Source organism: Megalops cyprinoides, chromosome 2, assembly GCF_013368585.1.
Source record: "Megalops cyprinoides isolate fMegCyp1 chromosome 2, fMegCyp1.pri, whole genome shotgun sequence".
In the NCBI taxonomy this organism is placed as follows: Eukaryota; Metazoa; Chordata; class Actinopteri; order Elopiformes; family Megalopidae; genus Megalops; species Megalops cyprinoides.
In genome coordinates, this window is record NC_050584.1 from 53309199 (window position 1) to 53322247 (window position 13049).

A 13049-nucleotide genomic window follows, 5' to 3' on the forward strand; every position below is an offset into this window, starting at 1 on the left:
GAAAAGACAAAGCAATGGAACCAATATTTATGCAGAAAAAAAATACAAGTTCAAACAGTTACATCATGTAACAAGAAAGTGGCAAATGTTTTTTTTTCATTCTTTGACACTTTCTATCATCTAAATCAACAAAAATTGTTCTGTTTTTGTTAGAATTGCTTGCAAGGATTAAGATTAGGATGTAATGTGTGGCTGCTTTGAAATGGAAACTACTTATTGGAGAGGACTGCTGTGACCCTTTCATTATCTTTAGTGTACGGTTTTACAGCTGCGTAATTTTGTTTTGTGTTAAATGCAATGATTATTATAGCACTATATCTCTTTCAAACAGTTCTTTGTACTTTGCAAAGTTGTAGTGACACCCTGAGGGGGAGTATATTGAATTTAATTTGATTGCAGTATTGATCACTGCAAATAAAAAAGTCAATTGGGAGATTACTGTTTTGCTGTTAATGTTTTATTGTTGTGCTTTGTTTTTTACCAAACTATTCCATCAGTAGCAGTTTTATGGCAGCTAGTATTAACTTCACTGAGTAACACTGACCTAGTTTTAGTATAATTTAAGCAAAAAAATGTGCAAAAAAGACATGCTTAGGTCTAGTGTGACACCTAGTGGATCCAATTAGCATTACCATTTAGCATTTTGTGCCTGTAGGCTAACTGCTGCCCTCTAGTGCCAATTATTTGAGTACACCCCACTTTCCTGCTCAGTCCTTGGTCATTGCTCTTTATTTTCCAAAAATCAAAAGCTTTTTCACCCCTTGTGGCATTTTATTGCAATTAATATTAAGGAGTTGCTAATAAATAATCACATGCTGATTATTAGAAGCTCTCTTATTATCTTCATTTAATGTAATACAGCCCGCTGGTTTTCTGTCTACTCAGGAGGATACAATTCTAAATTTTTAAATCCATGTATTTCCCAACAGCCACCTCTCTTGTTCAGTGATCTTGAGATTCTGTTGTAGACCCAGGAGAGAATAATGATGTTTAAATGCAGCCTGCTATAATGAACATTTCTGTTAGTGGTAGCATACGATTTTCAGTCCCTGGGGGGTAATTAAAAAGGAAAGGTGGCAAAAGCATGGCCACTGTGGTTGATTTTCCCTATCATCTCTTTCCTCCTCCTCCCTCCTGTCCCCTCTCCTATCTTCTCAATAATGGACTGAGTTTATATTGTCTCCTGAACAACGCTGTATTTCTTTCCCAAACAAGAAGATATAGTGTGTCTGCTTTCATCGAATGCTTAAACAAACCTCACATCCCAGGCCTGTAGTGCTGCTTCTGTGTGTCACAGGAACAGAGAGGGGAAAGTGTGGGAGAGTGCAGGCTGGGCTGTCTGTTGATATAAGGCTTAAGGGGCTGTAAAGAGCTTCCCTCTCTCCAGAGACTAGACATCTGGACAGCGTCGCTCGAAAAGCTTTTTTCCAGCTCTGTTAAATCTAACAAGCTTTCTGAATGAGTGTCTTTGTCCCATATCCAAATTATACAGCATATTTCCATTCTCAAGTAACAAAAGAGTGCTAGCCCATCTAAGAGAAGCAACCAAAAAAGTCTGAGCACGTGAGAGATTAAGACCTCTGAAATCCCTCGCCCTCGGTCTTCAGCACAGAGCATCACCGCAGTCTTAGCAGAGAATCAGCGTGGTATTAGCAGACTGGAGCAAATGACGGGAAATGGCAGCTCCTTTATCGACGGCAGTCAGACCTAAGTGGGCTTCACCGGAACCAAAAACACACAGTGCCGTACAATGGTCACTCAGTGAGACAGAGGAATGCGGGGAATGTCCCTGCCACAACGCAAGGTTTCATGCAGCTTGGTAGATTGCGTAACATAACTGTGAGAGAGCACGGAGAGGGGACACGGGGAGCTCTGCCCCGCCTCTCCTCAACAAGCCCGAATCAGAGCCGAGCTGCAGCCCCACACAGGTGGCAGCCGCTGCTGATGTGTGCGAAGGCCTGTTACTCTTACTCACTCACACGCGTTCACTGTTCACACTGGAGCCTGGAGGTTGGAAGCCGGTCGTCGGCTCCTTTTCTGGCTCGCTCGTAGAGCAGACATCGGATTTAAGAGTGAGTCAGTCTTCTCACTCTGCACACCATTGAACACCCACTGTTGTCACTGCCAACAGCCATTTTATCATCCCGCGAAACCACAGTGGGAGTGGGACAGTTAGACATGATCTTACACAAAGATTCCGCCCCTTACACTGTCAAAAAAACCACCCCACATAGTTCAGCTGTAGTTTAAATTTTGGCAGTTGAACTTTCACTTAGAAGCCCTGTGTTCACATACTTTGAGGTTTGGAGGGAATAGATTTTCTTTTCAGAAGTTTGAAAATGACATTGTAAAATAAACCTTTGGATTTGAGAGCTCTTTCCAGGATGGTGTGTTTATGTACCCTGGCTATTTATATGCTAACTGTTCATTTCTACGGATTTTAATATTGATTTAGTTTGTTTGCAGAGTGCTAATACTGGACTGTGTAACAAATATTGGCTGAGTTCCAAGCGTTCCACATTGTTAGAGATTTAACGTTGGAGATTTTCCAACTGGGAGAATGGGCTTCAAAAAATCATATACCTCTTTATAATGAAAGTCAGATTTCATGTATTATATTGTACATTGTTATGTGCAATTAATATGGATATGGATGCAACATTAGTTATAAAGAAGAGTTATAAGAGGCAGTGTGAGCTGATAGATTATTGATCCCTCAAGTCTTTCGTGGTGGATTTTGTCAAATTTACCAACAGGTGCACTCTCCCTGAGTGACCTGCATTGCTGACATGTGCACATTTATCATAATATTGTTTTAAGAAGGAAACTGGAGACCTTGAGGATCTCAGCCTGCTGTTGAGGAGCTGGAGGGCTTGTTTTTGTTACCTGAATAAAACTGGCGCACGTTCAGGTGCTACCCTCTAGGTGCGTGAATGAGCGACTGTGAGAGAGTCCGTTTGCCTGCTGCGCTGCACAGGCTGCGCTTTGGCTCCAGCAGGAAAGTGAGTCCATTCCGTAGGTCCTTTCCAGGTCTGCCGGAGAGCCAGAGAGCTTCTACGCTGCTCCACAGCGAGACTCCGCAGAGGGGAAGTGGCTTTGGTCTGAAGGCTTATTTGTAGTCGGGACTGAGGCTGACACCCAGTGCCATGCATGGCAGATAGCTGTCCTGGGGCGATGTTTCGGAGGTCTCCTTGTCACAGGGGTAGAGTCCACTTCGATTTCAGTGAAGACGTGATCAAGAGAATCCACTCCGCCAACCTCAGGTTAGGTCTCCCTCTCTCTTTCCTGCTCTCCAAACTTTCCCAGAAGTTCAGAGTACCTTCACAATTTCACAAAACTGTGTTCCATCGTCTTGTTAGCTTGATGCTGTTTACTCCTGTTGGACAAGACTGGTGATATGATGTTTGTGAGCAGATGTAGGATGTAGATTACTGTTGCGAAGTGTGACTGTAAGCTGGTTTTATTTTCCAAAGCGTAGCATGCGGGATGATGTAATGCTGTGTGTGAGTGAATGATTATATGGTACCTGAAAATTTGCTTCATTTGCTATTTTATTCATCTTGTGAATGAATTATTTTGCTTTGTATATGTTCAGTTGCATGCATTGTATTTTAAAAGACAATGTCACTCTCACCTCATACATATAATGTAAACTTGGTTAGATAAATGTCTAAATGTATGTTGAATGCAACGACTGTAAATATTCTTAAATTGAATTGAATTGAACTTCGCTAGGTATGATTTGATAAAAATTAATACAACAAATCATGAAAGATAAACATCAAACAGTGAAAGAGTTTACAGTGTAAACAGTGACTGACTCTGTCATACAAAAATGTTGGTTACCCACAGGCTCCCAGAACCAAGGCGGTCATGGCTTTGACTGCTAGGGACAATAACACTGAGCTACTGAGCTGTCTGAGGAGATTGTTTCCTGTGGGAATTTGCATGTACTGCGGACACTTTACATATGTGGAAGTGATCATGTTCAGTGTGTGTGTGTGTGTGTGTGTGTGCATGCATGTGTGTATTTTTTCTCTATATGTTTTAGTGTGTTTCTGCCTGCATATATGTGTGTGGATTATATACAGTAACTTTTCTTATCAGACATTGTACTTCTGAAGTAATGAGTTCCAAGGGTGTGTGGATATTTCTTGCAAAACCAAATGCCAACAGAGATAGTCTCCCTGTGAGACACATTTGTTGTAAAACACGCAAATCAAATATTTGGATTGCAAGATGGCTGCAAAAAAATATACAGAGGCACTGGTATAATTTATATCTACATACACTCGAACAGACATGCCCGTGCACACACCCACACACTCACACCCCGACATACACATGTGTACGTACACAAATAAGCGCATGCACACGTTCACACACAAACACACACACTCGGACATGCGTATGCGTGCATACACATGAGCACACACACACTGAAAGGAAGAGAGCATGGCTGACTGCAGTATTTGGCCTGGGGTAACCCGCTTTTGTGAAGCTACGCAGTCCAGTCCCCGTAATGGAAAAGTATTCTTCAGTGTAAAATGCCAGGCCATAGAATGCCATTTAAAGTAGAGCTTTTGTTCTGTTGATTCTAATAATACCAGCACAGGGCTTCTTTCTCCGCCTGTCCCGGCTCTTACTGGAATGCGAAGTCCATGACAAATCTCAAGCAGTCCATGTGTGTCTGATACCTCTCTGCTGTCTTCCCATTCCTGCCACTCCTAACTTTAAACACAAAATCCTGTGGTCCAAGTAAACTTCGTTCTCACACAGTAAAGGTGTGCTGTCCGAATAAGCTTCGTTTTGACACAGTAAAGATGCAGTGTCTCAGTAAGCTTCGTTCTGACACAGTAAAGATGCATTGCCCAAGAAAGCTTTGTTCTTACGCAGTAAAAAAAAAAAAGGCTTGTTCAATTAAGTTTCATTCTTACACAGTAAGGTGCCTTGTCTGTTCTGTCCCACATGGATGTTGTTTGTAGCAGAGAGGTGTTGTCATTCTTTCTGTCTGTTTAGCCATACTTTCTGTTTTTGTCGACCTTCTTTGGTTGTTCTCATACCTGCTGTTGTTAGCATTGCAGGCTTGTCTGTGGCAAACGCTAACCTGAGCTCAAATCCAGCAGCTAAATGGCTGCTAGGCTCAGTTCAGCTCAGTTCACGTGGCATTTTTCTTTAGTCGGTCAAATGTTCGATATTTGAGATGCTGGTGAATTCTCTCCCTGCCACTCGTGCCATCTAAGGCAAAAGAAAAAAAAGTGAAAAAATGTAGAGATGGTGCTCATTACCCATGAGTAGAACTGGCTGTTTTTTCTCCACTGCATTCCTGGAGCTTTTACATTTTTCCCCCCAAAATGTCTAATAGCAGCCATCCTTCGTGGCTTAATTGTAGCATTACTTCAGTCATGGGAAAGTAAGCTTCTTGGTGCCGAAACAGGAACCTTAAGCTATGTGTACTTCATGCAAATGTGTGGCCTAGACTGGACTTTCCCTTTACTGTTTCTGCGCCTTATTTGGAGTATTAAAGTCATGGTTCACTTCAGATCTACCACATCATATCTGTGGTACTGTTTCTTATCTGCTCCTTACTGCCCCCTGCAGACACTCTCCATTCCCTCCAGTCCCTGTAGCCTCATTCGCTAGCTGTTCAAATGTGGAGTGTCTTCTCATTCAGTAAACCCTTAGCTCCAACTGGGTGTGATGCCACATGAGCTTCACTACAATCTGGTGTGCAGAGGTAACATCAGGGGACCAGCTGCAAACCACAGGCAATGTTCTGATGACGCTCTTTGTGGTTGATCAGTAGCCCCCTGTAAAGAGTAAATCTCTATTTTTTTAATCATGTACATGCCACGTGTGTTACATGTCTGCATCCTGTCAGTAATACAGCATGTGCGGATCATTTGTGCCATATAAATCTGATGTGAGTGTATTGTATGTGTACCACGTGCATACCTACATCTTTAACATGTGTGCACCTGTGTTCCTACCATTTGCGCACCCTCTGTGTCTCATGTTTGTACTGGTAGTTTTCCATATCTGTGTCATGTGTGTATCATGTCTGCCGTGCTCTTGATTCACAAACACAGTGATTCACTGGGATACACACTCTTCCCGTAAGGCGTTTTTGGCTAATTTGTTGTATTCAGTCAGTGATGGATTGGGATTGACTGAGAGGAGCATGTCTCTGGTGTAGTCCCATCTGACATCTCTAAGTTAGGGGCACTGCTTCTAGACTGCTGACAGACCTAGAATGACTGACTGATTACTAAAAATGTACAACTGACTGAGGATACTGTACATGGGGACAAGGCCTTTGTTGCTCTTTATACTACATAGAGAGTAAGTAGGAAAGACCGGTTTGTGAACATGTTGTAGTCGTTGCCTCCCATTGCAGTCTGAAAAAAGATTTTAGCCCTGTCGTATGACTGTAGAGCTGACAATGCTCTTAATCTGCTAGTGCAGCTGCTTATTATCTGTACTTTAGAGGGACAGAATGCCCTTTCTCTGTCCCGCTGCTTACTCTCTCTGTCCCCATGGAAACCATCCTCCATCCCATAAAGAGTATGTAACAGGCCAGATGAAGGGCCTGTGATTCATCACCATGAGACCGTGACGGGTCAGGCCGGACTGGGACTCTGAGCTCTGCACTTGATGGCTTTTACAGATCCAAGCTAGCTGTCGTGTGGGCCTGGGAAGGCATGGGTCAGGGGTCAAGGCCGGGGTTTATTACCCCCCACATCTGAACAAGCTGGGCCTCATCAAAGGGGCTTGGCTTTACAGGATCCCATCCACCCCAGAGAAGGTCCGGTACGCTCAGCAATCCGTCACAGAGCCCCGTGACGTCACGTCCGTTTCAGCCGAGATGTGAACGGAGGCAAATCCTATTAGATCTTCTAGCCTATACTATAATCCTGACTTTTCATCTGATAAACCACATTTTTAATCCTTTAAATGCAGGATTTGGCCAGCACTTGTGCTGCAGCTAAAATGTTGGATAAACATTCCCTGTCAGTCCTCTGTAGGATATATGTTATGCGTTTTTATCAGAGGGTATTTGTACAGAAAGCCTGACAACACAGCAATGAGGAAATCACCTTGTTGTGATCATTGATGAATAGCTTTACACATTTCATTTGGAAAGGCGTTAAAATCATACTTAAAGTATTTGGCAGGGCAGTAATTGTGTGTGGGGCTCGGCTGAGCATTTAAAAACCTCATATCCCTTTCATCTGCAAGAGATAAATCACTAAGCGTTTATAATTCTGATTCTATCTCAGTACTCTGGGGCCTGAAAGAGGATACCACAATTTCTCTGTTTGTTTGTAGTTAAAGGTAGGATCCGCTGTGTCTTAGTTATACTGTTTGCCAGTTGCTTCCAGCAGTGGTTATAGCAACAAGCAGAAAGAAAAGACATCAGTTTCACCCTTAGCATAACTTTTCAAGGATATTATTTCAGAGACACAGTATAATGTTTTATAGGGAATACAAATACTTTTTTCCCTTGTGCTTCAAGTGACTTTTAATTGTAGAATGTATTTATTTAACTGAATAACTGAATAGCTGAGTTATTGACAGTTGCTTTTTTGTGCTAATTGCCAAGTGCCCCAGTTAGTACCATGTATAAATAATCAGTCATTTTGTTTGTTGTTAGGTTCCATTATTTGTATACTTATCCTGAGAAAGGCTGGGAAGCTGAAGCAATGACAATTTTTACCCAGATTTCTTATTTGGTCCTGGCTTTTGAAATATGTGGCAACTTCATAAGAATCTGTTTTGCTTATGTCTGCAGGATTCTTTATATTCAAGTGTCCTTTGTTACCCCTGTGTGCTGATTGGGAAAGGTCTGATGTGAGAGTATACAATGACAGATTTTTGGGAAACAACCCTTTGTGACAGAAAAATGAAATACTCTTATTATGAAAGACCTGTGTGAGCCCATTTAGATGGAAGACTTTGTGAAAGCCTTGGTCACAAGGAGAGACATGGGAGACTGCAGCAGGCAGAAATATCAGGATCCCGAGTCAGAACCTGTATGTCGGTGCTGCAGATAATAGTGGGCCCCTACGGCCTTGTCCACAGAGCTCCTACAGTTATGAGTCCCATTTTCTTAATTGACTGGAACCACTCTTAGCTGATTCATTCACTGCTGTAGCAGAAAGTATGTTTGTTTTTGAAGCATGAAAAAACACACAGTCTTATTAATTTAGTTTAAGTTTATAGAGGTTATATGAGTTCATATTTGTACCCTGGGGCTACAGTACTGGTGAAGGAAAAAGGGGCTCAGATTTACAGTGGAAGTAAGGGAAAAAGTGCCTTTGTTTGAACGGTATACCAATGTTTGGAGTTAATGGTTCTCATGGTATCAGAAAGACTTAACTGAATAGAGAAGGGTAGGGAGGAGTACAAAATCATTAGGTATGAGCTGTTCAGAAAATATAGAACAAGCAGAAGAGGAGGTGGGCTATCCATTGGGGCAGCAGTGTAACGTACTGGTAGGGAGCAGGGCTCGTACCTGAAAGGTTACTGATTCAATTCCCCACTGGGGCACTGCTGCTGTACGGCTGGGCAAGGTACTTAACCCAGAATTGCCATAAATATCCAGCTGTATGAATGGTCAACAGTTAAACAGTGTAACCTATGTAAGTCGCTCTGGATAAGAGCGCCTGCTCATTGACAATGATTTAATTTTATTTTAATTTAAATCCCAGCAAAGATGTTTGGGTTAAATCACTGAGGCAAACTTGAGAAAGGCCTATGTGTAGGAATGTGTTATCCACATTGTAGGAATGTAGGAAAATGGCCATTATGCTCTATGACTAAGAATGTCGATGAATATCAAAAATGTCTGTCAAGAAGTAGAAATATTAGTAATGAATGACTTCAGTTTCCTCTTTATTAACTTTGAAAATGTGTCAGGAGGTTGACAATGCATGCAGGATATTTCGGATGTTGTGAGATGTTGTTAAAACAGAAATAAGGGAGGCCAGAAGGTCCTTTTGAGAAGAAAGTTGTGGAAGATGCAAAAAGTGGTCTTAAGTATTTTTTCAATCTTGCAATAGAAAAAAGGGAAGCTGAAGAGGAGGTTAGGTGGTTAGAGGGTCAAGGAAGGGAAGGGTTTTGCTTCATAACAATAAGGGTATTACAGATACACTGAACAGCCACTTTGTTGAGAGCTTACCTGAGACAGAACTATATGCTTTTGGTAAGGTCTGATACATAGGAAATGCCAGGTAATGTTACATCAAGGACTGTGAAGTACTGGCAAAATGACAAAGTCAGTAGCCCCAAATGGTATATACCTAAAAGGACTTAAAGAACCAGTTATACAGTGAGTAAGAGCAACTTGCAGTGGACTACCAACTGTAGTAGACAACTTAAACAGTTGATAAAACTTGTCAGTGGTTAATTAACAACTAAAGATATCATTGTATTTGGTGGGTAAACATGAAAAACCCCAGCCTGTTTTACAAAGAAAATTTAAGAAGAAACAATCTGTCTCAGAAGAGAAGCCACATTAGCGGTAGACTTTAGCCACAAAGAGCTCAAGATGGTGCATATGTGTAACACATACACAAATACTCTGTTATTGAGTGTTTTGGGAAGTGTTTGTTGCCAATCTGAAAGACGCATCTCCTGCATCAACATAACTGCAATGTCATGCTTGCGGGCCCTCCAACAAGAGCGCACACATGTGTATAGTGTGCTTCTTAGGTAGTTAGGGTAAAGGGTAACTCAGGGTATTAAGGGTTTCAAGGATAAAGACCCTTTGGTTTGATCATTACAAGGGTTTCTCATTTACTTCAAGCATACACATGGAACCCATCAACAAACTGGTGTTGGGTATCAGCCTTTGTAGGCTTTGAAGACTTAATGCAGTTTATGTTTGACTTGCTTTTCATAACACTGGGTCAATGTTTTATTGTATAAACATAGATAGAACTCTGATATCATATTGTGTGCAAGGATAGTGCAGATTGTAATTTTAAATCCTCCCTGCATGGGATGAAACTAGGGCATAAAGCAGTGATGAGTGCAGATGGAAACACTCACATCATGGCCTGTTCCGCTGTGTGGCTGAAGGCACCCATCACTGGACTGCACTTCACAGCCTCCTGTCCCAGCAGAGATTAGGGTTGCTCTGAACTATATGGCAGTGAGTCTTACTGTCTGCCCATTTGGCTTCGTTTGATGCGGGCAGAGCAGATTTTCCCCGCTGTGTTTTCCCAAGCTGGGTCAGAAGGTCGAGCTGGAGTTTCTGGCGACCTTGAAAGAGTTTCCAAAAGCACGTTTTCCCAGGAGTGTGTGTCCAAGATCTTTCCCCCTCCTGAGTGTAAAGGCATGCCAAAGGGTCTCTGCACATCCGTAACAAGACCAAAACACCAGGGCTTTGGAGCTAAAAGTCAAAGGGATTTACTGAACCTTGGAGCCAGTCTCAAATGAAAGTTACAAAGTGCTAAATTGCATTTTGCTACTCTCTCTAGTCCCCCCTTTATGTCTCCCCATATCTCAAATTCAAATTCAAATTCAATTCAAAAATGTTTTATCTGCATGTTAGCTTGTGTTGCAAAAACTGCAGACACATAAAGGATATACAAAGAGGTCATATTTGGAATCTGTTTGTGCAGTTGCTTATTTTGAGTGACAGTGTGTGTTGCTGAAATGTGTGATGCAAGCAGTGCCACGAGCAACCTGGCTGATGTCTCTGATCCTGCCTCTATATCTGATCCCTGGCACAAAGTGCTTGGACATTCATGCTTGTAGCATGCCCTGTCCTCCCCTGTCCCATTCCTCTGATAAAAATGTTTTGTTAATTGCGGAATTGCTTTGTCAGTCCATTGTCTCTGTCTGTTTCTGTGTGCTGACGCCTGCTTGAAGTATTAGTCTCAGTTTGAGATGAAAGCACAGAGACATGCTTTGATGACCCTGTTACAGTAAACACTACCTGCAGGGAGTGTTTTTTTTTACAGGGAGTCCTCATGGGGTTGTGTTCTGTGTTGGAATTTTGATTGGTTTTGTATGCAGGTATCCCCACTCACATGGTGTTTACAAGAGAAACAGTGTGTGTCAGCATGCTTCTGTAGGGGCAGTGGGAAGCATGAGTGTATCATAACGACTACACCTTGGTGTTATCTATGTTTTAGCAGCAGCAGGGCTCGAACTGCCTCTGTAGCAAGTGAATTAACTTCCTTATGCATGGTACTTTGTCATCACTGTGTGTTCAGTGTGGTGTACTTGAGTGCACTTGTTTCCAAAATGTGGGTTAACGCCTACTGGTAGATCGTGAATGTTAGTGAGGTGGCTCATGTCAAAAACTTCTTATACCCCTTCCATGTACACTAATGTAAGTAAATTCAAGTAAAGCCTGTACAGGTAGTATTGTTATTTTGACATGTATTTTTAAGAATTAATTCTGTGTTTGAACATATGTTAGGCTACATCCTGTATTCACCATGACTGTAGTCATTACAGTCTTACATGATGTACTGACCCATTCAGAGGTTGTCTGTTATTTTCTGCTTGTGACTTTATTAGATGTGTTTTTGTACCGTTGGTTTGTAAGTCACTCAGGATAAGAGCATCTGCCAAGTGACAACATTTCAAATGTAAATGCTATTTTTAATTAAGCAGTAGATCACAGATATGGTATTTATTCATTAAGCAGGGTTGGTCTGCTGTTTGCTGTGTTGTAAAATCAGTGTGTAACCCGTTTATCCATTTGACTGGGGCCCACTGTGACTGTGTGCATCTGCTTGTGCCGTAGCTTTGATGTGGAGAATGGCCCGTCAGCGAGCTGCAGTCCGCTGGACCCCCAGGCCTCCCCAGGGTCAGGCCTGGTCCTGCACACCAACTTCCCTGGGCACAGCCAGCGCCGCGAGTCCTTCCTGTACCGTTCTGACAGCGACTACGACCTCTCCCCCAAGTCCATGTCACGGAACTCCTCCGTCGCCTCCGAGCTGTAAGCCCAGCCTCCCTCTTTTGATTGTCGTGTCACGTGTGTCTGACAGCCCTGAGGAGCATGCGTGCAACACTACCAATACCCTCATCCACAAGGCAGTAGGCAGATAGCCGCATGTGATCTCACCTTAGACCTGTTTAAACTGAATCACACACTGTATAAAGAAATACATTTGCTCTTAACCAGGATCGTGTGTTCATTTTCATTTGACTTGAATGGTGTAATTTACAGGAAAAGCTAGTGAAGAGCTGGAGAGTTTAGTTTGATTAAATATGCAACACTCACCTTTGTGTATGAATACCTGTATTCTGTGGACACATCTGCAATTGTAATGTGAGATATACTGTTCAGACCACAGGGAACATCACCATATATTGTGTGTCTGGAGCTTTTAGCAGATGCACATTGACATTTGTTGCATGGTTCTGAATCACACTTTGATTGTTTATTCACCCTCGGCGTTGCTTATTTCGTCATTCCTGCTGTAGAAACAAATCTTGAATGACCTCTGCCATTTACTGTCTCAACAGTTTTGATAAATCACTAAGCTAAACAGTTTATGACATCATATTTTATTTTATTTGCAGACATGGGGATGACCTGATTGTGACACCTTTTGCTCAGGTAAAATATGAGACCAAACCTATATGATGTGAATTTGTATGTTAATAGTTACTGAAATGAAAAGGGTGCTCCATACAAAGTTAGATCTGCAGAATCTTTCTTTCACAAATTGTTAATCTTTTTTTCTAGGTACTTGCAAGTCTTCGCAGTGTAAGGAACAACTTCACCGTCCTGACCAACGTACAGTGTGCCCCCAACAGGTATGTGACTCTAGAGGTTTTGATGAGGTCAAAGATGATGCAAGTGGTAACAATAAGTCTATATTCAGACATGAATTATGACACTCTCTCAATACTGCTCCAGGGACAAACAATGTACAGTGCATTATTTTTCATTGGAAATGCTCATAATTGATCAAATTCAAGTGTGCTGGCAATTTCATTCAATTCAGTTCAATTCAAACAAGCTCTGTCGGCATGACCATACAGATGTACAGTATTGCCAAAGCAGTGTTCACATAAGTATG

At 42.0% G+C, this 13049-nt stretch overlaps 1 protein-coding gene across 2 annotated transcripts in view; it reads left to right on the plus strand.

Moving 5' to 3' along the window:
- The window catches only part of pde4ba (phosphodiesterase 4B, cAMP-specific a), a 103050-nt gene that overhangs the window by 56707 nt on the left and 33294 nt on the right, over positions 1-13049 (plus strand). For both annotated transcript variants that reach the window (XM_036522276.1, XM_036522277.1), the window contains 3 exons: positions 11765-11959; positions 12547-12583; positions 12713-12783. In XM_036522276.1, coding sequence (XP_036378169.1) covers positions 11765-11959; positions 12547-12583; positions 12713-12783 — 303 coding nt within the window. The remainder of the gene's footprint in view (positions 1-11764; positions 11960-12546; positions 12584-12712; positions 12784-13049) is intronic.